We start from the raw sequence: 26890 nt of genomic DNA, 5'->3' as shown, positions 1-26890 counted from the left end.
ACACGGGGGAGTGCTCTTTCAGGAAAAGCAGCCCCTGCCAACACCACGGGAGGGAGATTGGGGTAGGAAAAGGGCATGGATCACTCGGGTGCAACTCATCGGAGTAGCCCCGGATGGGCAAGCCTGGTTCTGACCGTCCTAGCTGGTGAGTGCCTCTAGACTTTTGGGATACTGTTTCATACACACACGAATGTTTGTGTGCGTATGCTCCGGGCCATATGTAAAAATAAGCCACATAAGCGTTGGCTCTGCGCCCCGCTAGCTTCTCTACACGGCTACGGGACTTGTGGTCCGCTGGAAGCACCGTGGGGGTCTAGCTGCAAATACTGCGCGGGCACCAATCGATTAAATTGCAAAGTATCTGTCAGCGTTATGTTGTGGCTGTCTGGACTGGGGCAAACCATGGTCCTGGAGGTGTCTGCCCCGCTGCCAAATCTGGGTTCATCCATGGGCAAGATGTCAAAGCTGTCCCGGGATCTGGTTCTTCACTGATCCTGTGGAAGCAGCTCCCCTGCTCTCCCCGAGTGGAGTCAGGACATAGGACACACGGTGGGACAGCCATCAGGAGTAATAGTCCCCTCATTTGGATTTGGGAAGTGGGACAAATTAACTCCTGCAGAGATCCTTGGCATCCACAGCAGATAGGGACACCCGTATCATAGCATGAGAGCATCTATACCATGTCCTGCCCCTTGCAGAGAGACTGGCACAGAAAACTGCGATCGGGTCTAGTTTAGGGTGGCAGACTGAAGAACGTACATGTCTGACCCTGAACAGGAAAGGCCATCCCGGCCTGGATGCCAGAGGGGACCTGGAGCACTCCCAGTCCAGAAACTTTCTGCGAGATGAGGCTTTGCAGAGAAGTGAATTCACAGCTATCCCCGTCCGTGCATCCGTTGCACCCGTTGCAGACATCTCTGCAAATCCTGCTGCAAAGGTAGAACACAACAGGGTGACTCAACAGCAATGTCACCTTTCATTTAAAGGACTCTTCCTCTTGCGTCTGCTGCTGACACATTTGCAAACTGGTACCAACATAGGCAAAGCCTATTTTTTTCCAGTGCTTCCAGCAGCATTACCAGTAATATTATCTTAACCAGTAGCATTATCCAGTAGCAGTACTGGAAAGCATTTTTCCAATGCTTTCCAGTAGCATTGCCCCCGTGGAGCACAGGGATTAATATAAAACATTTCTGGCTTGTTCTGATATGGCTCTGCTGCTGGTTTGCTGTGTCTTTAGGGCATCACCCTTGATCAGTCCGGAGGAGCGAGCTTTTTCACCCCTGCAGATCCGATTCGAGCGCTGGTGACAGAGGACACGTCTCCCTTCTGAGGTAGAATTGTTCCTATTTAGGATAGCACCGTTTTGCCCAAAAGGGACCACCTGGTGCATGCAAAACTCTTTGGTGGGGGACCATGTGATTGCTTTTCTTGTGACATTACTAAGGGAAATATTGCCTATGGCTATGTGTATGGGTCAGTGTGGTATTTCAGCTCATCCGTATGTCACCAACTCACAATTCATTTGCTTCATACAATTTTATGCACCCCAAAACCTTATGTGCAGGGTTTTTGCCTTAGATATATCACATGGCCTGCCAACATTAACTCAAAGAGCTAAGCAGTAATGTCTAAAATAATTTTCCCCTGAATGTCATGTAGAAAAATCTTCCTACTGAGAGGGGAAGAGACAAGGTCATTCCATAGGAGACAACCCTCTGGCATGACTGTTCGGACACTGTTTGTCCTGGAACTTCTTATTCATCTTTTTTCCTCGTCCAGCTATTTTGCCCTCTAATACCAAGAGTACTTTCCACGTTGGCTGAGCATTTCTGAAGGCAAAATAAAGACAAATGGAAATGGATTCACTCTGAGTGCCACTTTTATAATTACTTCCTCCCTGCTTCTTGATATTAGAAGTATCAAATTGTTACCTGTACAGTCTTGTGATCATTATGGTAAAACCTGAGAAGGTAAATTACCAAAGTAATTCCCCCAAAGTAAGGCCCCCAAAAATGCATTTGCCAGAGTGTATCACAAACTCTAGAACAGACCAGTGGCCATGTCTTGCCCAGAGGAATAGACAGAAACGTTTTCTGTCTCCGACTCTGACATGCAGGATCTCATCAGTCAGCTTGCAGCGGTCCTGATGACAGCCAAGGATAGCTTGGATCCAAATTCCTCCTTATTGGGACCAGGAGTATGTGGTGATTTGCTTAAGAGTTTCTTCTGGCTTTGATGCTTGTGCAGCTCTAGTGGGAAAAGGCAACTGAACAGTTAGAAATGGGCAGCTTAAAAATAGATGTTTGTTCACCTTAATTGCTCATGAGGCTGCTCATTTAATTTCTGCCATTGCATCCGAGGCTATTCCCAGAAATTATATATAATTGAAGCGCCTTGTCATCTGCAGAGAAAATTTGAGCTTATTATTGCTAGGCAGGATGAGCCCTTTCATATTGACAGTTCACCAGAGAAAGCTGCGGAGGTTTGTGTGATAAAGATGTTTTAGATCATGGGGGAAATTAATTTACTTTGCATTATTGTTGGCTCTCATGAAACATGCATTGAGCAGAGAGGTTTTCACCTGGACACAGGGTGTCCAAGAGCATCTGGATGCTGCAGAAAATGGGATTTTGACTCATTGGTGGTACTTTCCCTTCTGAGTCAGCACCAGCTCCTGGGGCTGCTGTGATATCCCGGCCTCTGCCTTGGGAAGTGCTGAGTGTTTTCGAGTGTTTTAGCAGCAAAGTGCTGACTCTTCCTGGGGGTTACAGATTCTGTGAAACATTTTGTACTCCTGGCGTTGTGCCACGTGCTGTATGGAAAATATGCTGCTTTATCGTGCGCGTGTGCGTGCGGGGGGTGCGAGGGTGAGCGCCTGCAAAGCTTTCCACGTATTTTATCTGTCGTGGAATTAAGCAACGCGCGATGAGCGCCCAGGCGCCGAGCCTGGATCTGTCACTGTGGACGTGATCTGTGTCTTCCGAGGCTCTGTGATGGACGGTGTCTCCCCTGGCATGCTACGGGTGTGGTGCTGAGGGGCTGGCACTAGGGATGGCACTGAGGGGACAGCACGGTGCTGCCCACGTCTGGAGGAACCCCTGGGATGGCAGGTGGCCACCCCGACACGGCCGCTCTGCTCCCGGCACCCCGGGGCTGGCGGCGGGGCAGCACTGAGGCCCCGTGGCCGTCCGTCCGCCGCGGCAGCGTGGGCAAAGAGCGGCAAAACCCCGGTGGGGCCGCGGGGCGGCTCGATCCCCCCTCCGGCTCCTCAGGAGGAGCCCGCGCAGCCTCGAGGGCGCCTCGCCGGGGCGGCGCCGCCCGTTACCTGAGGGCGGGCGGTGGGCGGGGCGAGCGCGGTGGGCGGGGCGAGGCGCGGCGCGGCGGCCAATGGGGGCGGGCGGTCGCGCTCTTAAGGCGGTGCCGGGCGCGGCGGGCGGCAGAGGCGGCGCGCGCGGCTCGACGGCGCGGCCGGGCCATGGCCGCGCTCAACGGCGCCGTGGAGAACGGGCAGCCCGAGAGGAAGGCGCCGCCGCTGCCGCGGCCCCTGCGCGGCCTGGAGGTGAAGTACACCAAGGTGAGCGGGCTTGGCAGCCGCGGGAGGCGGGCTGAGTGCGTGCTGCGGCTGACACTTTTTTTTTTTTAAATCTAAAAATCCCTTTTCTTTTAGTTATTATGGCTCTTTTTTCCACGCCTCTGATACAAACTCCTAGGGATGTAAAGGGAGCATTAGTCATTGAACTGTGCGGATGGTGGCGTCACTTCCAAGGGAGCTGCCTAAAGAAAAGTCCAAGAAATCAAACCAATTCTTAAGCACTGGGGGTAAAAAGGAGCTTTATGCCCCAAGTAATGACCCCTCGTGGGTCTCCATGGGGGCTGCTCTCCTCATGGCCTCACGCAGCCCGCCCAGGTGGGCATTGGACACCTCTTTGGCGCGATGCGATGGGCCCTGGGTGATGCTGCTGTGCAGAGGTGCCATGGGGTTCCCTCAAAGCCAGGCTGCTCCGCTGGGTTTTGTCCTGGCGCTGGCTCCAGGTCTGTGGTGCTGAGGCGGGATCGGGCCCTGGGGGGAGGAAGGAGGGCCCTGGCGGTGCTGGAGCCCGTCCTGCGTCTTCCCCGGCCATGACAGAGCCGCTCGCGGCCTCTCCGCGCAGCGAGGAGCTGGAAAAACAGCAGCTCTTGGGACATGCCGATAGCCCTGACACTCACTCCGGCATCGGAGCCAAGCGCCGCCATTCCTGCTAGCCATGAGAGCCTGGCCTGGTGCATGCGGAAAATACCCGGCTGGTTGCGCCCCGATTGCCACAATTTGAGCGATGCGGCCAGGCCAAAAGGGCTGGTGGGGAGCCTGTGAAATACTGTTTTTTTTTCTTTTTGTGCATAAAAAGACATCGACCTTGAACTCCCTTCCCTTGCAGTGCGAAGGAGTAAACAGCGATAGCTGGGATAGGCACTCCGGCACGGTGTTGATTTGAATCATGCACCTGAAAAACCCAAAGTGATTAAGAATCCAGTCCAGTACCGCTAATTCATTTCAAGCATCCTAATTTACTCACGTTTTCTTTTTTTAAAAAAGATAAACTTGTCGCTTATCAGCGAATCGTGTCGGCCGTTGCTGCCCGCGGAATGGCGTAAGGCTGCGCTAATGGCTCCCTTCCCTGCGTCCCACACGGACGCGGCCAGCCCGGAGCTCCTAACCATCCAAATGTTCTGTTTTGTGTTATTTTTATTGTTGCGAACATTTTTAAATACTCCTCTGGGATGTGATCCTGCGGCCGTATGTGTGTTAAAACATGCTTTTTTTTAAATTCTCCGGAGTTTAGCCAGAGACTGTGTGCTGAAAGTATCTCGATAGTTGTTTAGAAGTGGAAACCAGTGTTAATTGCAAGTGTGAGTTTGACATCTGATCTGATGCTCCCAGCGCATCTGGGGGAACAACGAGCAGCAGTCAGTTTTCATAAAGCTGCGAGGGGCTTTCTGCAAGCGCTGAGCTTCACCAGATGTTCACAGCTGACGGTAGGTTTGCCTCTATCTCGTGGAGATCTCTTAGGTTCTACGAGTTACTGGTCAGGGGGAGAAGGAAGGAAGACTCCCAGCAGCTTCATACAGGTCTTTTTTACAGTGCAGCTTGATACCTGTGAGATGATTTGGGCTGGAAGGGATCTGTCCACCGTCCAATGTCCTGCGATCTGGCCATGTCTCACGAATAGCCGATGAGCTATTCTAGTTGTGTACTTTTTTTAACTTTTTTTTTTTTTTTTACTCCCTATACTGAAGACTTAAGCTCAGCAGTGTGTTTCCCAGAATCATGCCTGTCTATCTGGTATTTAAAGCAGTCTCATCCACCATTTGTGCAGTCCAGCCCTTGTTATAGGGACACTGCGTTCCTACCTCAACCCCCTGTATTAACTAATGCTTAATACAGGCACTAGGAAAAAGGTATCCCACAATCCTTAATCTGTAAGTATATATCTAGCTCTGTAATTTTACAGTCCACGTAATCTCTTGCATTTATAATGTGACTTTCTTAATTCTAGCTTGCTCTTGTTTCACAAATGAAAATGTAATATTTTCTTTCTATAGAATTAAAATGCAGCAGTTGGAAAAGTTTGGGAATAAGTAGTTAGGAAGTATTAGTATCAAGTTATTTAATATTCCCAATGTTGTGAATTTTCTTGTGACTTCATTTTGCAATTTGTCACACTGAATTTTCTTTCTATTGGGCCTGACCAAAGCAGGTGGGCATGTAACTGGAACAGATGCTGCATTTTTGTCATGTATGCTTTTGCAGAAATAGGCGGGGGAAAAACTCACCCAAAGAAAGAAAACTATGACCCAAAGCAGTGGGAATTCTAGATTTAAGGGATGCAGCTTTAATCTCCTTGTAGTGTGTAGAGACTCATAAACAAGATTGCAAACATGGAAGACTTCCAAGTAAAAGTACTAACTTACAGATGCTAATGGGGTACTAATAAAGATTGTTTTATCTAATCTTTTTAAAAATATCTATATTTATAAAACTTAACACTGCCAAGTTAGATCAGCGTGGATAAGACGCATGTTGAATCAATTATTTGTATATAGGTATTCGTGTTCTGTTTACAGTGAGTAACAACACTCTAGAATTTAATGCGTTTTCAGTTACGCAACGCTGGGACTGTTTGTTCTTGCTCTGGAAAGGCAATATTTTGAAACACTTAAATCTTGTCACAGGCGACTCCAAGTGACGTGGGAGGCTCGATCTTGCCCGTGACGGGCACGGTGGGGTAGAACTGAGCCTGTGCTGAGGGCCCGGGTCATGGAAATAGCCCAGGGTACTACCAACCAAATAATACTGTGCCCTGACATCCCCTTAGTGACCTGTAACAAGGGGCTCCTTTTGCCTGGCCCGCATGGGCTTCTCTTGCTGTCTGCTGCTTGTTCCTATGGGGATGTGTTTGAAAATGTGTCTGTTTCTCATTGCTGGGTTATGGCGTTACACTGTGCGGGCTCCATCCTCTGTCGTCTCCTTAAAACCGACTAGATGGACAGTTTTGTTGGTCTGTTCCCTGTCTTGGGTCCTAGTTATGCTGAATGCTCTCTGTATTGCACAGCCTCAGTGTGCTTGGCTCTGTCATCAGTAGAAACTGAGGAGCCTTCAGACCTTTGAGGAATACTTTTTTTTTTTTTCTTGTGTCACCTGTATCAGTATTTTGTTTTTTTTCCCCCTTCCCTTCCTCTTACTCTCTATTTAGATATTTATTAACAACGAGTGGCATGACTCAACAAGTGGAAAGAAGTTTCCCACCTACAACCCCTCAACGCTGGAGAAAATTTGTGACGTTGAGGAAGGAGACAAGGTAAGCGCTACTGGGAAGACAGGCAAAAGACAAATTCCAAGGCTTTTCCTCACTTAGTTAAAAGCCAGCTCTTCCTCTGTGTATATTTCTATGATGTACAGCTAGCCAGACTGTGTGCAGGAGGCCTGGAACGCTAAATGTGCTGATTGAGGATGGCACAGGTTGGGCGGGATCAGTCTTGGTCAGCTCAGCAGAGTCAAGTTCCCTTGCAGATCAATACAGGAAACCCCTCTGAACACTGCTGGAGGAATGAGGTTCAGCATCACTGTATGCTTTAAAAACTGCAAAGATGCAGCTATTAAGTGAACATCTCTGACAGAGCTTGGGTCTCATGTTAGGAGTGCTCTATCCGCAAGCTGCATGGCAGCCAGTTAGATACACTGAACTGGAACTCATCTTCCACTTAGAATCATCTTCCTCTGAGTGCTGGGGAGAATTTATGCCCAGCCATGCAAATGGGTCTGCCTTCTGTTAGATATCCCCTCTGGTGTTACTCCTTCAACTGGTGTCATGGGGTCTGGTCTTTCACACAAACATGACAACTGTCAGTTGTTTAAGAACAAAACCGAGATCTTGGTCTCTTGGCCTTGGAGCTCTGCAGCCTGGTGCGTAACTGCTTGTGTTTGGTACCTGCTTGAGGTGAAGTGTGGCTGGATGTGAAACTTTGTCCAAGCTGGCTCCTCACAGAGGGACAAATGGGGCTGCTGTAGGGGGAAGAGCTGGCCCAGGAGTTTGTTTTCTATAGAATGTCACGGGAAGGTGATTCATGGCCTTTCTGTCATACAAAGGCTTTAGCTGCTTACTGCTGTGGGTGGGAAGTAAGTATAGGACACTCCAGCCTGCCCTGTGGTAGCTCTCTTGGTATCTAAGCTTTTTTGGGACTGGATGCCTGCTTTCCAGTTGTGTAGCTGCCTTGAGGATCCTTTGCTGGTAGAGGTGACACTGTTTGAGCTGGGGCCAAGTGTTTTCTGGGGTTCTCCGGGGTAAATTAGCAGAGCCTGACCCTCTGGAGAGGAAAGCAAATGTGCCCGGCTGTAACGAGCCCCCAGCCTTCCTGCACGTGGCACCTAAGGCAGCAGTTCTTTTTGGCTGGCACTAGAAGTAGCCTGCTTGGAGACATAGTGCCACGCTGGATCGTTTCATCCATGGGGTAATTGTAGTTGGGGTAGAACCTAACATTATATGCAATTCCATTATATTAACTGGATAGGATGCTTAATTGTGTTTAATTGCAGTGGCATGTAAACGGTGGAGTTAAGGTGAACTCTGATGCAATTGTACTTTTGCTGGGCAGAAACCATGACTCTCGTTTTGTCGCTGAGCTAAGTGTCTCCTCAAGCAGTTACTGAGCATTACATGAGTATTTTGAGCCTGCCTCTTAATGACTTAGTTAAGGAAAATTGTTATGCAGAACTAAAAGACCAATATTGCAGCTCAACTCCTTGAGACTTGTCCCCGCCTGAGTGCGATGGGAGCTTTTGGCTTCTGGTTGGCAGGAGAGTCACTGGAAAATCTTTCCTGGGAGCTCCCTGCGTGTGGATGCTCAGCACAGGACCCTGACTTGTGCGTAGAATAATTGGAGTCAGAGAAATGTTAGCTGCACAGTGATACTAAAAGCTGCTTCCACCTCTTTACGTGATGCCGTTTTTATTTTTGTTTTCTGCTCCAAATAGGTTTGTATGAGGGACTGCGTGGGGCTAGAGCAAGACCTCAGCTGAGGATTAGAAGTGTCCCAAACCAGCTGTTTGACTATACTGGTGACACTTGACTATGCCCCCCTGTTCTCTGGACAAGCTGAATCTCCTAAAGCTTCCTCTGCCCTGATAGAACATTCCCATCCTAGATCCACCTCCAGTGTGTTGGGATGAAGCTCCCTGTCACTGCAGCAAGAGCTGAGCTGTGCAGGGTGCTGCTCTGCAGCATCTCCTGCCCTGGGGCAGCCCTGCTTGGCCGTGCTGGTCAGTACCAGGGGACGGGGAGCAGTTCCTGGGGCTTGGCTCCTGTTCCACCTAGCTGGCAGCAGTGCTCTGCTTCCCTGATCCTGAGGAATCCTGGTTGTGCCAGGGATATTTGATGAGGCTGCATGTAAGGGAAACTAGCAGCTAACAACTCAGCAATGACACTTGGGTTCTGAAACTTGGCCGGTATCTTAAAAAGTTCAGAGCAAAGTTCGTTTGCTCTGCCGTTAAAAATTAAGGCAGAATGTTCCTTGCATGATAAAGGGAAGTCTCGGGTGGGAAAGAAGCTCTGAATATAAAGTTGAATGCTCAATGCCTTGCAAGAAAGGGTGAGCATCCAAGTGTTTGCTAGGCTGATGACTGTCAGGAGTAAATTTCTTCATTAGATTTCTGCCCCCGATGAATGATGCAGCTGCAGAACTTCCATCCTGTCTTGCTGTTACTGTATCAAGGCAAAAATAGTTGAGCTGTTGCCAGCACTTGGAGATGGGCTGTTCCCTAGCAGCTCGCCAGCGAGGGCAGGGAAAGGGGCTGCTCGGAGGAGAGCCTGGCCCAGCTGCCTGCACGGAGCCTGGGCAGCAGGGCTGCAGCTGTGGCATGTTCTGCAGAGCGGGGCTGTCCCCACAGGGCAGAGCTGCGGTTTTGTCGCAGCGTTTGAGCACTTCACCCTCCCACATGGATCTTTGAAGCATTATAAGGGGGTTTTGTTCACAGGCATCCTGCCCCTTTCATCCTGCAGGGCAGGCTGAGGTAAGAGGATGCAGGGATGTTGCTCCCTCCAGCAGACTGGTAATGCTGTAGCTGATGCTTTTGGACACTTTCCACTGCCAAGATGCTGTTTGTAGTTTGTTGTAAAGCCTGAACCAAAGTTTCACCACTGCGAAGTGTAGACAATTCGCAGAGAGCTTGCAGGGCAGCAGGTGAGCTCTGCTCCTGTTCGCTGAGCCCTGTGTCAGAAATGTGCCTTCCAAAGGGGGTAAAGTGCAGTTTTTTGAAGAAATAGCAATTAATTCCTGTAAGACAGTCTCTACAGGACATGTTCCATCCCCACATGCCTCCTGGTGCTGTATTATCTACACTGAGCCAAAGCAGACCTTTTTTTGCAGGTGTTTTCCCAATATGAGGTACAGGGACTGTAAGGTGATAGTTTCCAATGTGCTCTGCATCTTGGTGCTAAGGCAGAAGAGAAAAAGGTGCAGGATGGAAGTGGAGCAGTGATGAGTAAGGCTTGTGGTAGAGGAGGAAGGTGGAGGAAGTGCTTTAGCACAAAGATCTGTGTGAGTTTTTTCAGGGGAAAATGGTATGCAGTTGTGTAACTGGGGCTTGTATCACAATGCAGGCACCCACAGTAGGTGCAGAGGTTTGCTGGCATTCCCCAGCGCTCCAGTACTTGATTCTGCAATCTCAGTATTCCCTCAGCAGAGCTTTTTATGTAATAAGAATAATGGCTCAAAGCTGTGCACGGAGGCGCAGACCTTGTGGTTTTACATCCTGCAGTGTGTCCTTGGCACCGTGACAGTCAGGAGTCTGTCTTTGTCACGCATTGTGCCTACCTATTGCAACATCCCCATAATGAACACACCATTCAGACTCCCCTAATGCCTAGTCATAACAGGACGGATTAAGAATGGCATTTCGGCCTTCCTTAAGAATTTCCTTGTTGTTGCTGCTCGGAGCTCTGAGGCCTATTAAGAGTGTGCTGGCTTACAAGCTCTCACTTGGTGGTGTTGCCCCTGGGGGTGTTTTGGGGAAGCTGTTTTGCTTGTCTGCTAATGACTGCAGTCCCCAAGCTACAGTGTGTATGTGCTGTCAGTGTCGAAGAAAAGGGACAAGAATGAATGTAAGTGACCACATAACCACCACCCATGCAGAGCCTCTGGACAGCAGCACTGTGGCACTGTCACCAGTAAAGAGGCACCTTTTGCACTGTCTCTAAAGCGTGTTCAGCAGTGACGCCCGCAGGAACAGGGCGAAGGGCCGTCCTGCAGGATCCAGCACAGCCGCTCCCTCTGCCTCCGTGTGAGCAAGAGACTCCCAGGCCAGGCCAGGGCCTCGGAATCCCCTGGGCTTCGACACTCCAACAAGCAACCACTGGCATTTGCAGGAGCAGCTGCGAGGCTGAGGTGCTCTCACCCCTAGAAGGTAGGGAAAACCTGGCCACGTGAGGATGAGACGGCCGTGCGGGCAAAGGATCCGCATCAGGCCCGTGCCATGGGCACTCAGTCCACTCTGCCCGTGGCACAGGCGGCAGCCAGCGCTGTGGACCTGGCTCTGTGCACTGTGGCTCTCTGCCTTGTCACAGAAGCTGATTAGTTGTTGCTATGGAAGGATGTTTTTTAAACCTGACGTGCTTCTCATTCCTTCTCTGCTTTCTCACTTAAGCCTTGCAGCTTGAGTCTTCCATCTAGCAGGCAATGTGGAGAGGACATGAATGCACAGCAGTCAGTGGTGCATTCTGGCTTTCGTGATGTGCCAGTTATTTTAAATCCAGATTAATTCACCTGGAGCAAACCATGCCTGGAGCCCAGCCAGGGCACCATGGCCCCATCCTGGACCTGTGTGTGAATGTGCAACAGGCTCTGCTGCCTCTGCCTTGCAACTGCCCTTGCTTGATCAGAGCCACTACTAACCACCCCCTGACAGCACAAGCTTCTTATAATGGTTTCCTCACCAGTGACCTTCTGAAAGGGTGGAGTTCTTCTCTCAGCAGTGCATGTCAGCCTAGTTTTAAGCTGTGTAAGAAGGAGCCAAATCTAGTCCAAGGTGTCACTTCAGTGGGTGATGACTTGCAGTTTTCTCTGTGAGACTCGGTGCAGGAAGGCAGTGTGTTTCCCTATAGCATTTTTCTAGGTTCAGCACCCCAGATGCGCCCAGAAAAGCCAGTCCTTGTTGGAAGAGTGTGGGGGTCACCTCGCAGTTGTGTCCCACTGTTGGGAATGTGTTCCAGGCGGGTCGGACAGGGCTTGGCCATGGTGAGAGGAGCAGCAGTGAAAGTCTGAAACCCTCCCTCCCCCTGAGCCACGTATTGTGGCAAGATGCAGAGAGCTCCCCATCCTCTGAAGGGAGGCAGGGGCTGTGCCAGACATTACACAGAGCAGGAGCCTGTCCAAAGCCAGAGTGAAATATGCTTTATATAAATGCTTGGGGTACTGTCCTGACCTTGCGCATGTTGGTGGCAGCATTCCCATTGACTTCATTGGCTGGGGAGCTTGTCCTTGACTTCACTTTTTAATCAACGTGAATGATGCGGGGGGAAGGAGAGAGAAAGGAGGTGTTTGCTGGGCCTTGCTGTGGCCAGAGCAAAGAAATGGTGTTTTCTCATTCTTCCCACACTGCTGCCTCCTGTGTAACCCTTAGTTAGATGTGGTCCCGCATGCAATGAAGCAGTGGGAAAAGAAGGGGAGTGTGGCACTGTGCCACTAAACCCCTCTAGTTGGAACCCTGCTACCCTACCCTGAGCAATGTGCAAGCCCTTCCTGACTGGGAGAAGTATTCTTGAAGCTCAATCTAGGATCAAAGGGAGATTTTCTTAGTGTGCTAATGGTTATTCATGTGGGTTTGCATGGGAAAAGGTGGGACTGAAGAACGGGGTCAGAACCATGGTTTCTGTTTGCGGGGACTTTCCATTCTATGCTTGTTTAGAGGATGCTGATCTATTCAGACCAAGGATCTGTCATACTTGGGAAGTTCTAATGGGAACGACACTATGATCTTGTTTCTCCATTTTCCCCACTTTGTCACTTAGATGCTGTATTGGCAGCAACATGGTTCTGGATTATTCTGTAAACAAACTAGTTGCATGAAATTCCCCTTGAAAGACCCTATTGGCACTCTGACCCCGAGGTTGTTTATCAGGCTAGGCCAGGCACGTGGGGTCCTGCAGGCCTAGGTCTAAATCCAGGAGCAAAATGGATGTGGTCTTGCCAGACAGGTATGTTTAGCCACCAGAGCATCCCCTAGAAGGCAGCTTGCTGGCATCTCTGTGGCACCGTCCAGCTCCTTTTGTTGTAACCTGGTGTTTTCTTGTTTGTGTGGCTGCTCCAGCCTGATGTGGATAACGCAGTGGAAGCGGCAAAAGCAGCGTTCCAGAGGGGATCTCCGTGGAGAGAGATGGATGCCTTGAGCAGAGGGCGGCTCTTGCACAAACTGGCTGATCTTCTTGAGCGAGACAGAGTCATCCTTGCAGTGAGTACAGTGGTTGGGGAATAATGATAAGCCAGCAGCAGTTGGCTGATAACCCAGCTCCATCCCCTCCAGTTTTGCTGCATCTCCTTCTCATGTCATGCTCCTCTTACACTATCTACAGAGGAGGGAAGCCCATAGAAGGGCTCCTCCTTCTCCTGTGCCCTCTACTGCCTTAGGCTGCCTGCTTCTCTCCTGTCCTTTGCAGAACTGGGAAGGCCAGGTAGCTTTTTCAAAGCTTATGGGCTTCTGTGTTAGACAGGGACAACTGCAAATCCTTCCTGAACTCACTTCTCATGTCAGTCTGGATTTATCATCCCAGTCCTGTTTTACAGATTTCAATGTTTCCAAAAGAGAATTGCCATTCAGGCTTGACCTAATTCTTTTCCTCTCTTCTCATACAGGAATAAGGGATTTAGCCCTCTCTTTTTGGAGAGTCTAGGGTGCAAAACAGTTTCTTGTTTCCCTGAGTGGAAGACACTGCAACAGTGACATAGGCCAAACTTTCTCAGGTGTGTTTAGAGCCCTGACACTGATCACACATTCTCTGGAACTGGATGCCTTTCCCTTCCATCTCTCCTCTCTCTCCCTTCTTGTAGGACACAAGGGTCCAAGCAAAACTTATGTTTTGTCTTCCTCTTTCTACTGGGTGATTTTGGGGCCCTAGAAAATGACTGCCAAATAGTTGAATTCTTAAAAACTTCAGTAATTGAAGATATTAAAAATATATATTAAATGCTTATTTTTTTTTCAAGCAATAAGCATTCTTCCTTGCTTTAGCAGTCATCAATATTCATATCTGTCTCCCAGGTTAGCTAGCATTCACATACCTTAAAATAATAATAAATACCCTCACTTGGTCCTCCTTTACTACAAAGATACAAACCTGTTTGACTTCTTTGCAAGCCCCCTAAAAAGGGGGTCTGGAGAGAGCATCTTTCTCTTGTTGGATGTCATCCAAAACTTAAAATGTGTGTAAGTGGGAAGTATTTCTTTCCCTCCTGAGTGTACTGGCTCAGGAAAATCTCTCTATAGCCGTGAAGCTGTGTTAACTTGGGCTTCTGCATGGAGGAACTGTGGCTAATGATTCCCCCTTCCTGTCCTGAGGAAGAAATCCTTCTGTGGGCCTTGTGCAGCTTTCCAGATCTCCCCCAAATCCTAGCATCTCTCAGTTTAGAGTTGCTGCCTGTCCATACTCAATTCCACCACCAGTTCAGCACTGCACTTTTGCTCTGCTTCTCTTCAGGTGTGTATGACATTCATGACATGCAGTGCTGTTGTACACATATGTTACTGAGCTGAAGTTGCACTAAGATGGGTGGTTTTAAGCCATGTGAGAAGTGCTTCGGAGCCCTAACTTGCATGATTGTGTTGGGCTGGGTCTCTGCCCTCAGCACTGTGTTTCTGAACCACATGGCAGACCAGTTTGAGCAGGGCAGAAACAAAACCTCCAGGTCTGAGGGCAGTTCTGGCCTGTAAATAAACAGGGGAAAAAATCTGTGCGAGTGTGAGAACACTCTTCATTTTCTGCCCATGTCTTGGTGTGACTTCAAAGGGACCTCCTCTTTTTCCATAAACCAGGACACTCATTTCAAGCTTTCTGTTGTCCCTGTGATCTGGGAGGGCTTGTTTGGCATTGTTATTTTCACTGCAGCAAACCAGCCGTTGCTGCCTTGGCTGCATGCTAAGTAATGACTTATAAAAATCAGTCATTTTAGCAGGCATTCAGAGCGGATGATAATCTTAGTCATTCCAAGGGGAATGTCTGTTTGAGTGCTGTTTGGACCCTAATGTTTGTGGAAGATGACAGGCTATGACTTCATACGTAAACAAAGATGTTTCAATCTACCAAGGGATAGTACTTCCTTTATGGATGTGCTGGCCATTTCCACCAATATTGCGTTTAATGACCTGAGTAGAGAACAAAGCACTCACTGAGCTAATGTCCAGAACTGCAAGAAGGACACAGGCCCTAACGAGACTTCATTTAGTGCAGCTCAACATTAATGCAACATCAGTGAAGCAGCTTCTTCATTGCCTTTGTGTAAGCACAGATCGGAGCCCAAAGGTTACTCTGCTAGAATGCTGTAAAGAAATGTGTTTTCTATCATCCTGTGGACAAAAGAGGCTTTTCAGAGGTTGCTTTTGAGACTGTGAAACAGGAAGCAAAGTAGATTTCCAAATAAAAGTGGGTCAGGCTGATTTCAATGACACCATCTGGAATCCAGAACATCTGTGTTGAGGGTCAGTTACAGTGAAGTTGTGACACTTGCAGCACATCCGAGAGGTGCCCCAGACCTCCATGCGCTGTCCCACCCGCAGCCACCTTGCAGGACCCTCTGGAAGACACAACTTCCCTGCAGTCACTGAGCAAAACCTGTGCTTGTATTGAGGTTGCTGAGAATAGTTATCTCCACCCTACTGTATTCGTATTGACTAACTTGTTCTTTAAATATAAGGTGAAGGAAGGAAAGGCCGTGTCTGTACCACAAAAGAAAATTGAAGAGTTTGTCTAAAAGCTTTTTCCAGAAAAAAAAAATATTGGTATGTCTGACAATGCACATGATTTGGTGTTTCAGACTTTGGAAACAATGGACACAGGAAAACCTTTTCTGCAGGCATATTTCATTGACCTGGAAGGTTGTATAAAGACACTTCGATATTATGCTGGATGGGCTGATAAAATCCAGGGCAGAACTATCCCCGTGGGTAAGTGGCTTCTGACCTGATCTCAGAGCTGGGATGGGATCAAGTTGAGGGGAGGGAGGGAGGTTTTGTGGAAAAGGGCACAAGGAAAGACCAGAAAACCTGCAGAATAACCTTGTGTTTCCTTTCTGTCTCAGCATGCACTTTAAGTAGATATGTTCAAGATTTAAGGTAACGATAGAACAACGTGGATGTCAGGATAGACCTTTGGAAAATATTGGGTGTGCTGTTTCATCACTTTTTAAAGAAAACTATCTTAATAAATTCAGACTAACTTCTATAGGAAAAAACACACACACATGCACACCTTGTGGGGGAATTCATGCATTAGGAAATGCTGAAATGGATTAAAATGCCAGAGAGTGCAAGGACAGAGGTTTCTAGAGATGAATTTAAGAAGGCAACAGGGCTGATGATGTCCTACATCCCACACCATGGGGATGTGGCAAAGAGTTGATGTGGGCTCTAGTTGTGCATCCAGCTGCATTGACTCTTTGACACCCCAACAGTGCTGGCCACACACATGTTTTGAGAAATTAGATAGTGATTTTTTTTTGTTAATTTTTATTAAAGAGAAAGTCTGAGATGCTGCCTCCTCCCAGGAGACAAAGTGCTGAGTGAGGAGGGGTCCTCTCAAGTTTTTAACACTTGGAAGAAGTTTATCACCTTCAGTTTCATAGCCAGAGCAGTCACACTGCACTCCTGTGACATAGAGATGAGCCGAAGGGTCTCCCCTCTAAGTGCAAATGTGGTGATGGAGGGGGGGAACAACTTAAGACACTGGGCATTTGTAGACATCAATGGCATGACAAGCAATGTGGTATATTTTGAAAATCAGCCTGCTCTATCCCTTCATGCTGCTGGTCACTGAGGATGTATGAAGGACAGGCCCTGCAGACACAAGTTACTCCCAGAGGAAGGACTCCAACGTGCTGAACTTGTTCTGCCTGTGCAGTCAGCAGAGGGTCTGAAGACAGTGGTGTCATTCACGTAAAGAGATGTCACCTGCAATCAGACTGGTGTGAAGCTTTGCTTGCCTGGGCATTGGTTCTTTGTATTGATTTGAGATCACTTCTAAAAACCTGAAGTAGAAATTTTTGAGTATTCATCAGATCTTTCCACTGAAACCAGGTTTTCCCCAAAAAAGAAAAAAAGAAAATGTCCTTCCTGCTTTCACTTTGAAAGAGTAATTGCAGTATTTTAACATAAACTTAGAGAGTTAACCTCCCCTGAGCCTCAACACACGGAGTTTTTGGGAGGAATCAACCCAATGGTTTTTAAAGATTCCCCTCTGAACATGAGCAGCATTTGGCTTGTGAACTAACAGAATTCTGTTCTCAAACAAGTCTTCATCCTTCTGGGGTGTCTCAGGGGCCCCGTCCCCAAACTCTGAGCATGCAGTAATCTTGCACTGTTTCTGTAGAAACAGAGGTTTTGACTGTTTTGTCGTCTTTTATTCTTTTGTTTTGCAGATGAAAACTTTGTGTGCTTCACCAGGCATGAACCAATGGGTGTCTGCGGAGCTATAACTCCAGTAAGTAGCAGCGATGGTGCCCTGCCTGTCCCTTGAACCTGGAAGAATTGTACTGCACTCCCTGTCTCATTCTGCAGCCGTTCACTTTCTAGTTAAGTACAGCTGTTCTGCAGGGAACTCCCATCTCAGCTGCCTGATGCAGTTGCTTGTGTTACCCCCATGCCAATTCCTCTTGGCAAGGTAACCTCCTCTGCACTGGAAGGGTGGGTCTCCTGGTCAGCTGCTGACCCCAGTCACCAGAGACCCGTCAGAGTTCTCTGACTCTCACTGCTGGGACAACCATCCTGTCATTACATGTGCTTGCTTCTCGCTGCCTGCTGCTGAGACATAGTTATGAGTTTTAAATCATATTCATTAGTAATAACCCCTGGCTGTTCTCTTAGCTTTGTATGATTAAATCTCACTAAATAGAGTTTGCTTTTCCTTGAGGCCTCATTCCTTGCTGAGGGTACAGTGTGGCTAGTTCTCGGAATACCTCCAGGTTTGGTGTGTGCTGCTTGCTTTGTTTAAGCAGGCAGCCAAGAAGACTTTACAGCTGCATGGGAGCCATGGTTAGTTCCTGTCTGGCTGTAAAATACTTTGAATGGTATCCTACAAGCCATGATGCCAACTGTGGTGTGCAGGATACTCTGCTTAGATATTTAGATCAGTAAAGTCCATGGAAGATTTTGAACCTTAGGATAAAGTTAGTGGAGAGGTTGGAAGAAATGCAAGTGGGGCTTTGGGTTTGCTTTTAAATACCATGTCTGGTCCAGTTCCCCAAAACATCAGAGGAAATTATTCATTTTCCTTCAGCTTGTCTGAGTTTGTATCCCTCGTGATAAAACGGAACAGTCTATTTAGCCCTGTCAGGCTGAGGCAAAGTAGGAGGTGGTCAGTGTTAGTTATCAGATGTTTGCCTAGTAACTTTGCCAGCTTTTATTGCTGATCCAGCAGCGTGACTAACTGAGCAACTAGAACTTGTGCAGTAAGTGCAAAACATCAGATTCCCTGCATTGATCACCAGTTAGAAGGTGTCTCCCTGTCATACTTCAGCTACCTTTGGCAGTCAGCAATGCTTTTGGAGACTATCTCTTTGAAAGCCTACATGTAGGATGCTTTGGAGGTCTAATATAAGGGAAATAGCTGGTCTCTTGCCATATCAGATCCCACTCTGCACAGCAGTACATACAATAGGAAGGATTTCTATAGCTTGCATGTTTTAGAAACATAATCATCTTGGCTAAGAAGAATTCACCTAGGCAAGAGGATACCGTCCTGCTTTGAGGATACTGTGATCATGACAAACATGCCAGTATCGATTGAGATACGTGGTTATTGTGATCTGAGTGATGTTCAGTCACAGATAAATGTGTAGCACCTCCTTAGAGGAACAGTCTATGTCAAGTTTGCTGCTGTGCTCTGGAGATGAAAAATAGCAGCATTAAGTTGCACATTTTTAAAGCTCTAGTTTTTAATTAGCTTCATCAAAGAAAAAATACCTACCTGCCCAGGTGCAACTGTTAGGAGGCTTAAGTGCTTCTTGAGTAGCATGACAATCCAGATATTGCTCACCACCCTGAAACTCTGAGGAAACAGTTCTGATGAGTAGATAGAGATCTTTTGTTTTGCAAAGAAAAATAGAAGTTTCTTTAAGCCAGATGAATATTTCATTTCAACCATAAGAAGTGATTTGGCTTTGGACCTAAAAAGTTTAGGTCAAAAGTTTGATGCATACCTTTATATTTTTTTTTCAGCAATTCTTGAAACAAATCCTTATTTCAAAGTGTTTACTTTCTTCAGTTTACTCCAAAAACATTTATCCAAATTTGACTCGAGTTCAACTCTATGTTTGTAACAAGGATGACTTGGGTCAACAAAACCACATCTGTCTCCAGTTTACACAGAACATATCCACTTCAGTTTTTCCCGTTTGATCTCTAGCAGCAATAGTCAGTGGATTTGTATATTGCTACTTGATGTAGAGGAGTTTCATCTCTGTTTGCCCGTGTCTCACTAGATCAATTAACAATCCTTCCTTTTTGCTCTAGCTTGACTATATTGAAATGCATCTACTGAGCAAGAGCAGTTTTAAGAGTGTGCAACATATAACTGAGCTTTATGCCAAGGTGATGTGGTCAGACAGCCCTGAAGTCCTTTACTAACTGTTATTTTCACCACTAGCTGTTCTGCAATGGAAAGATCCTAGTGGAGTTATGTCATGTTCCAAAAATGCAGAGAGGTAGTGAAGATGTGAGTGTCTGAAGCTATGAAATGAGGCCCTCGAGAAGGCTTAGGAGAAGAGGCAAATAGGGATGTGCTCAACTGGGGAAGATCGCTGAAATGATACGAGCTTGGGGTCGAGGGAAAGGCCAAGTTGAAGAAAAATGGCCTAGGTTAAATTCTGCATTGTATTTAGGCTCCTGCGTTAAAACAGAACTTGTCTCTTAAAAGCGACGCTGCTAATTTGTAAGTGTGAAATTGTGGATTCCTAACATACTTGGCTTCTTTGATAGCTGAAGGCCTTTGGCTTGAGCCTTGACAAGAAGTCCCCTTACTGTTGGCCTATTTCCATCATCCTTGAAGCAATATTAATTATTTTTAATGAAGAAAACCTTTCTGCTGCCAAGTGACCTTTCTGAGATTTTTGCTTGAGTTAGATTTTCCACTTCTTGCTTAGGTTCCAAGATCTACAAATAAGACATGACCGTGAAAGAGATTAGTACAGAGGAAACTGATGTGGACTGGATCCTAATTCCAGAAAAGAACACTAATTGGAAAGGAGCAATTAACAATTTAAAGGGAGTTTAAGGCCTCTCCAGGATCCCCATGGCTGAACAACCCACTGCAGTTTTCTAGTTATAAACCCCAAATTGGATGATATTGCACAACTTCTAACTTTTCAGCTAATATGGTTACACAGAAAACTGTGTTTCTTTCAGTTTCACCCCATAGCAGCACAGAAGTCTTGCACCAGAATCCCCAGGGTGATTCTGTGAACAGCAGAAATCCTCTCTAAAGTATGGTCTAACTCCTGTAAAGAATGAAGTTGCATCATGCAGTGTGTTTGCCTGATTTAACAGGATTAGCTTGGGAATGGAGGAAGATATAATCTGTAGTCCAAGCAAGCATAATAATAAGCAAACACTGCTCGTTGTGGCTATTTTCCAAGTCGCTTGTTTTTCCCTGAGCTGTGCAGAGGTGGGGAAAATGCCTCTTTTGAGCAAGGAGGTGGCTGAGCAGGGCTGTTCTGACTGACGTGCTGTTCTTGCAGTGGAACTTCCCCTTGCTGATGCTGGTTTGGAAGATGGCACCAGCTCTGTGCTGTGGGAATACGCTGGTTATTAAGCCGGCCCGAACAAGCTCCTCTCACTTCGCTGTACGTTGGCTCGCTGATCAAGGAGGTAAGGAGAGCTGAGCACCCCGTCCAGGTACTGTAATTTTAAGGTCACAAGGGAGCCTGCATATTGAATTGGCTCCGTGGGGTTTTAGGCTGCATTAAATTAAAGATTTTCAGAGGAAAATGGAAGCAGCCTATGTCTTCAGGCTTTTCTTTCAGAGAACCTGGTGTCTGGCAGTGGCTAGCTGGGAGGCAACAAAGATTACAAAACTTGTAGGTTTTGCTGCAGTAAAAGGAAACTGGAGAGAGAAAAACTGGTCTTTTATGTCTGTCTTGTCCTCTCCCCTCCTGAGCAAGGGAAAGGCTACAGCTCAGTTTTATTAGACAACATGGATCTGACAAAAGGAGAATGGTTACACAGCAGTGTTGTGCTTGTGCCCTTTTTAGACATGGGATGACCAGAGTGCCACAGGAAACTATTCTTCATAAGTTTTTGCATTTCATTAATCATTTCAGTTATGTCTGATCTTTAGAGTTACCTGGCATACTGATATAAGGAGAAAATCACAGGTTGGGATTTCAAAATGCTGTTTTAGGGCTTGTTATGTAGGACCTCAGGTACCCTCAGATTTATTCAGCATACAGAGGTGATGGGAGGTGCACAGCATCTTCCTGGACTGGTCTGTACAGCATCAACCTTGTATATTTAACAGTGAACAAAAGCTAAAGGTGCTGTATGACACAAAGCAACGTCCAGCATGAACAGGCACAAAGCTAGATGTGCTCTGCATAACACGGCATCATTTAGTCTAGGCCAGAAGATGCTTTAGCCTCCCAGCTAGTAAAGTCTGTTCAGCAGTCTAGTCTAATTTTAATGATAATCCTATCTGTTCTTGGCTTAGCCTGGGGGAAAGTAAAAGGATATGTTAATAAATGACATTTAGGGCTCCTGTGCCGGGAGAAGTATGCAAAACTACTCCAGTTAAGTGACTTTCTCCTGCAGTTAGTTGACTTAATAATAATGCACTAAATGAGTGAGCGTAGGGTGCAGTTTTCATGACTCCTTGTCATACTACTGTCCTTTTGGCTCTGATCTCCATCTCTCCCCAAAAGTGTAACATTTGCCAAAAGAACCATCTAATTCTTGTGAAATTATTTTATTTAACTAAAAATCTAGTCTGTTTGTTTTTGATAGTTGTACTTCAAAGCAGAGGTGTAATTAGAGCAGAGTTAATTTTATTTGAAGCTGCTTTCTGCTACTGCCAACAAACAATTGGCTAAACTCTTAGGATTTTTTTCAGAAGAATAAAATTCCTTTATTTATTTATTTATTTTGAACTTTTAAAAAGGATTCAGAAGATGCTAACACACAAGCAAAACTATTTTGCCTGTGTTGAGATGAATGAAATATTTTTGGGTCGAGCAAAGCAGTTTGGCTTTCATTTTTGCTGAAAAACAGAAAAAAATCTTTCTGGTTCAGGGTGACCTGATTTTTTTGCTTCCTTGTGGTTTTGCTACTGATTCTAAACCCCATTACTTGTGCAGTTCAGTGCATAGTGTTTACTTCAAAACTGATTAGCCCAAATGTAAACTCTATTAAACTGTCTTTTATCATTGTCACTTCCACATAGAACTCAGACTGCATTTCCAATTTATGCAAAAAAAAAAAAAAGTCTTATCAGGATAATTTTTTGTGAGGTATTACAGCTGCAATTACTTCTTTTTTTCTGCATTAGAAAGGAGCAATTGCATTTACTGAGATTCTATATTTAAAAGCCACAAGAAATGAAGTGAATATTTTATAGCCTATAATTCTGTTGTTAAGAAATACAGGGAAAAAGCCTCTGCAATCAGCACTAGGCAAAGCCCAGCCTAGAAAAGCATGATCCTTGAAACTCTTGTTTCAGGAAGCAAACACGTATCAATAAGGCTTGTGATTCTCCTTGCACTAGAATTTCACCTCAGGTTTTGCCATTTGTGTTTTTTGGCAAAATTACTATTTCACTAATCTAGGTTGTAAATGTGGTGGAAACTGGCATTAGTCTGTTACCATCTGCTCTTGTATTTCTGTTTTATTAGCCCCATCTTCTAGTGAGATTTTACTGACTCCTTAATCCCTCTGGCCCCTGAAGAACCACAAATGTCAACCTTTGTTCAAAACAAACTTTCATTCGGTTCCCCCTTGGCTCCAGCTGCCCTGCAGTAGCTGGGGGCCAAGTTTGGCCAAAATACTCGCTCTCTTTTAACTTGAATTTGGGCCTCCTCCAAGAATTCTTGTTGAATCTTGGCATTTCTTAGCCAAAGCTGTTGTTTTCAGTCATGTCTACTCCAGTGGGTTGCAAGCAGCCATGTTACAACCTGGGAAAACCAGACCTTTCAGTATCTAGTATATTTGTATATGTCTTAAATTACTTTAACATAAACTAGGCATGTCAAATACATATTAGTGTTCATATTTGTGCCCTGCATTTTCATAGAGGAAAGTATATTTTTGCTCTGAGCTTGATTTCAGTGAGGTTAGTAGAATCAGGTGATGCCATTAATTACTGAAGGATTAAGGTGTTTTGCTCAGTGATCTGTGACATGAATGGGTTTTGCAGAACCTTTCTACAGATGCTTAAGAGTGCAAAGCTGCAGAAATCACTTTGATAGTTTGTAGAGTTTGTCCTCACCCGCAAGGACATAGTGCAATTAATTCAGGCTTCCTGAGAACTGTGCTACAGGGTCCAGAGTGTTCAAAATTCCTCCCTAGAGAGCTCTATTTAACTTCCTTTTAGGTGGGTTTCCCTCCAGGTGTGGTGAACATTGTGCCAGGCTATGGCCCCACAGCAGGAGCTGCCATTTCTACCCATCACAGCATTGACAAAATCGCTTTTACTGGATCCACAAAGGTAGGTGATGACTTTCTCAAATGTCTGCTGTTCCTGTGTATGTTCTCTGCTACAACTGCCAGCCACAGAAGACTGGATGATTTTCTGCGTCACTAAAACCGTTTTCTATCATTCTTATGTGACAGGATTTCCGAGAAGCATTTGGAATTGGTCTACTTCAGGTCCAGCTGCTTTTATTATTGCACTTGTGATAATCCCTTACCTCTTTAAGTTGGTTTTGCCAAACTGCCACGTTTCTGTAAGACCTGTTAAGTAATAGATGCTCTGACATAGGCAAGAGGGTCTACAGGAGAGCCAACATCATGTCATCGATGTTGGCAATGGCAAGAGGGCCAACATCACGTCATTGACGTAGCGAAGCTTCTGGGCAAGCCTGCCTGCCAGCCCTGCCCTGCAAGCGTGTGCAACTGGAAAACATGTCAGTCAGTCTTGAACAATTCTTCCTGGGCTTTAGTTGCCTCAGAGGAACTGGGGCTTAAATAAAAACATGGCACAGTGCCTGAAGCTTCCACCGCTGACGTGGATGGCATTAACATTTCGGCTCCTTTTAAGACGTGCACAGTAAAGCACCTTCTGTTTGTTTTTTTTCCTGTAAGTGGCTGCCTTGCTTAAAGAGGGGAGAAGTGAGACTTCTGCACTGCCATGCACTACAGCCATCCTCCCCTGTACCTACACAGGAGAAAAGAGCACAGTGCTTGGCCTAGGCCATGGAACTGAGCGTAGGAATGGCGTGCTGCGGCAAACTCCCTAAGGAAAAATTGCTTAGAAATGTGAATGTTTGTTTTTCCACTCACTGCTGTAGGTTTTCCTTGCAGTACACACCCACACCCTGAAGAGGGGCTGTGGGCAAGGAATGGAAATGTTCACACCAGCCATGCAGTTGAGACAAATGCAGTCTTCCTTTTTATATCCTTGATAATGCTTTTTGTGCTGAGCATTTGCTGAATTCATCCATTCTTCCGCCTTCGTTCATGACTGCAGAGTGCAATCCAATTGCATAATGATAACAAATTACCCTGAAAGGTATTCTTGGTTGATAAAGGTAACTTGCTAAACATTCAAAGGTGCTTCAAACTGTATGGTTTGCATTTATCAACAGTACCATCTAGTGGTTTAGTGTACATGCTAACTGCACAGCCTATCCCATAGGAGAAGGCTTGTTAAGCCTCTGTTTCTGTGTAGAGAGCATGGGAACAAATGTGAACACAATAAAATAAAAGTTCACGATGAGTTTTTACTCTCTAGATAGTTGGTCTAATCTAGGAGCTTACCGACATACACGCTTCTCTCCAAATCCTAGATTAGAAACTTTTAGCTCAGATTAGATTCTGACTGTGTGAAAACAATAGAGCTTATAGATTCATCCAGCCCACATGGATCTGTTTGGGTTTTTAATGAAAAAGTATCCACTGGATTAGAAGTAGAAGGAGAGTCTCAGCTGCTGGAGCCTGTAGGCACAAAGCTCCTACAGGAAGCACCATGCTTGTTTTGTTAATCCTAGGTGTGCAGGAAACACCAAGGGGGAGAGACTTTCTCCTAATGCATGTGCAATTTAGAAGTCTTTTCTTCCCCTTCCACCCATCTGTGAGTTCAACTGCATCTCTGCAGTATTTGCAGCATTATGCTACTGTTTCTGAGCCAGAAAGTGAAGCCAATATAAAATACATTTTGACTTAGGTTTTAAGCCCTGGCTTGGGCTCAATGCCAGCCTGGAAATACTGATATTAAACTGCATGGAACTTTTTCCATCTAGATTTTCTACTTTCTCTCAGTGCTCATTAGATAACTAGCTTGTAGCAATGACTCTTGTGAAGCTACGTGCATCTTGCAGCATGAGTGACTGGGGATGATCTGTACCAGGAGTCTTGCCTGAGTTTTAAAGGCAGTACATGAGAAATGCAGACCTGGAACTGCCAGCCAGCTGCAACATGCCTTCCTTGCTCACAGCTCCATGCCACTGCAGTAATATTTTTAGGTAGAAATTAAGTTAAGTTTGCCATGTTCAAAGATAGAATACAAGACGACAAGTCATCAAATGAGTAACTTAAAGCCAGGCTCACACTTGAAGAAAAATAAACCCCCTTAATAATTGAGGCTCCCAAATAATTAACTCATACTGTTTCTGGCAGCAGCAGACTACTAAATTATGCTGACTCCTGATTTGCACTCTTCTTGTGAAGAAGTCAATACTTTGAAAATGGAAGAGAAATTCTTATTACTGTGTTTTCAGTATAAAAATGTAGTAGGCCAGTCATAATTTGGGGTAAATATTTAAAATTAACCTTTTTTTTTTTCCTATGAGGGGAAAAAATCATTTTGATACATTTTGATTAAATTTTGAAACAAAAGTATATCTCATTTCAGGAGAGGTTGGCCAGATACATTCTACCAGTCAGAGCAGGTTCCTGGGCTGCAGGTGCCAGAGCAAGGCTTGCCAGAGCTTATCTGCTCCATAATCATCCTCTGTAATCGCTTGGGAGGGGAACGTGTCTCAGCCACTCTTGTGTGTGAAGTAGCTCAGCCTGAACTGTCAGAAAGAAGTGGGGTTCTCCTAAATGTCAAAATCACTATATGACTTTCTGGTATGAGAGAAGTTGCAGGTAGGAACAGCGAATTCTTATCACTGCCTTGGCAAGATCTCATTTTAAACATAAAATTCTTTCCTCCTTAACTTTGGAATCCCATGGAGTGCCAGGCAGTTACTCAATAGTTTGCACTGTCCAGTGTCATAAGTACTTTCTTCTGCAGTTCTGGTAAGACATAACTTCAGACTGCTTTTCTTGCAGTTCTCCCACATAGCCTGTAATTTTGTATCTGCCTAAAAGAGATGATAATTCTGGGTCTGATCTTGAGCCCACACATCAGAGCAGTAGGAAACTCAAACCACTTAGAGTGCTGTCCCTGCCTGCGCCTGCTCCAGCCACCCCCAGGCTCCTCTGCCCTTGGTAGCATCCCACATGACAAACTGCATTAAGACTTTTGAGGGGAACAGCCTTATTCTTTCTGTGTCTCAATACTACAGGTTGGAAAACTGATCAAGGAAGCTGCTTCCAAAAGCAACCTCAAAAGAGTGACGTTAGAGCTTGGAGGGAAAAACCCGTGCATCGTGTGCGCAGATGCGGACTGTGAGTACAGGCTGCTGCGTCTGCGGTTGCTGTGAGATGGTACGAGTGCAGTGTGCCCTGGGTGCCTCTGTGGTCCTCTGGCAGCTACCGGGGCTGGTATTCCTTCCTCCTTCCTTCCCTCTGCTCCTAGAGGATCTGCAGGATTTGTTTCTTGTGGTTCTGTCATTTTCATGTGCTTCTCTAACATTAGTGAGTAGGACTAGGAGGTGCGTTTAACCTGAGGTATCAAAGTGATTTTAAAAACTTACTTGGCCTGGGGAAAGGACTCTCCACTTTCCTTCATAGCACATGTAGGTTAAAAGCAGTACGTATTTGTGCAGTCTGTTAACGGGGAGC

The 26890-nt window shown here is 46.1% G+C and overlaps 1 protein-coding gene across 1 annotated transcript in view; it reads left to right on the top strand.

Moving 5' to 3' along the window:
- The first annotated feature begins 3456 nt into the window (after positions 1–3456).
- Positions 3457–26890, top strand: part of ALDH1A3 (aldehyde dehydrogenase 1 family member A3) — a 34594-nt gene continuing 11160 nt past the window's right edge. Inside the window, 9 exon segments of the mRNA XM_088539674.1 lie at positions 3457–3577; positions 6735–6839; positions 12842–12982; positions 15559–15688; positions 17158–17219; positions 20473–20553; positions 20555–20602; positions 23316–23429; positions 26452–26554. Of these exon segments, the coding sequence (XP_088395800.1) occupies positions 3479–3577; positions 6735–6839; positions 12842–12982; positions 15559–15688; positions 17158–17219; positions 20473–20553; positions 20555–20602; positions 23316–23429; positions 26452–26554 (883 nt within the window). The 5' untranslated portion in view covers positions 3457–3478.

Source organism: Tinamus guttatus, unplaced genomic scaffold, assembly GCF_059628265.1.
Source record: "Tinamus guttatus ecotype Peru unplaced genomic scaffold, ASM5962826v1 Tinamus_guttatus_pri_ptg000004l, whole genome shotgun sequence".
Lineage (NCBI taxonomy): Eukaryota > Metazoa > Chordata > Aves > Tinamiformes > Tinamidae > Tinamus > Tinamus guttatus.
Note: the sequence above shows the minus strand (reverse complement) of the source record. Positions and strands in the feature narration are given on the sequence as shown.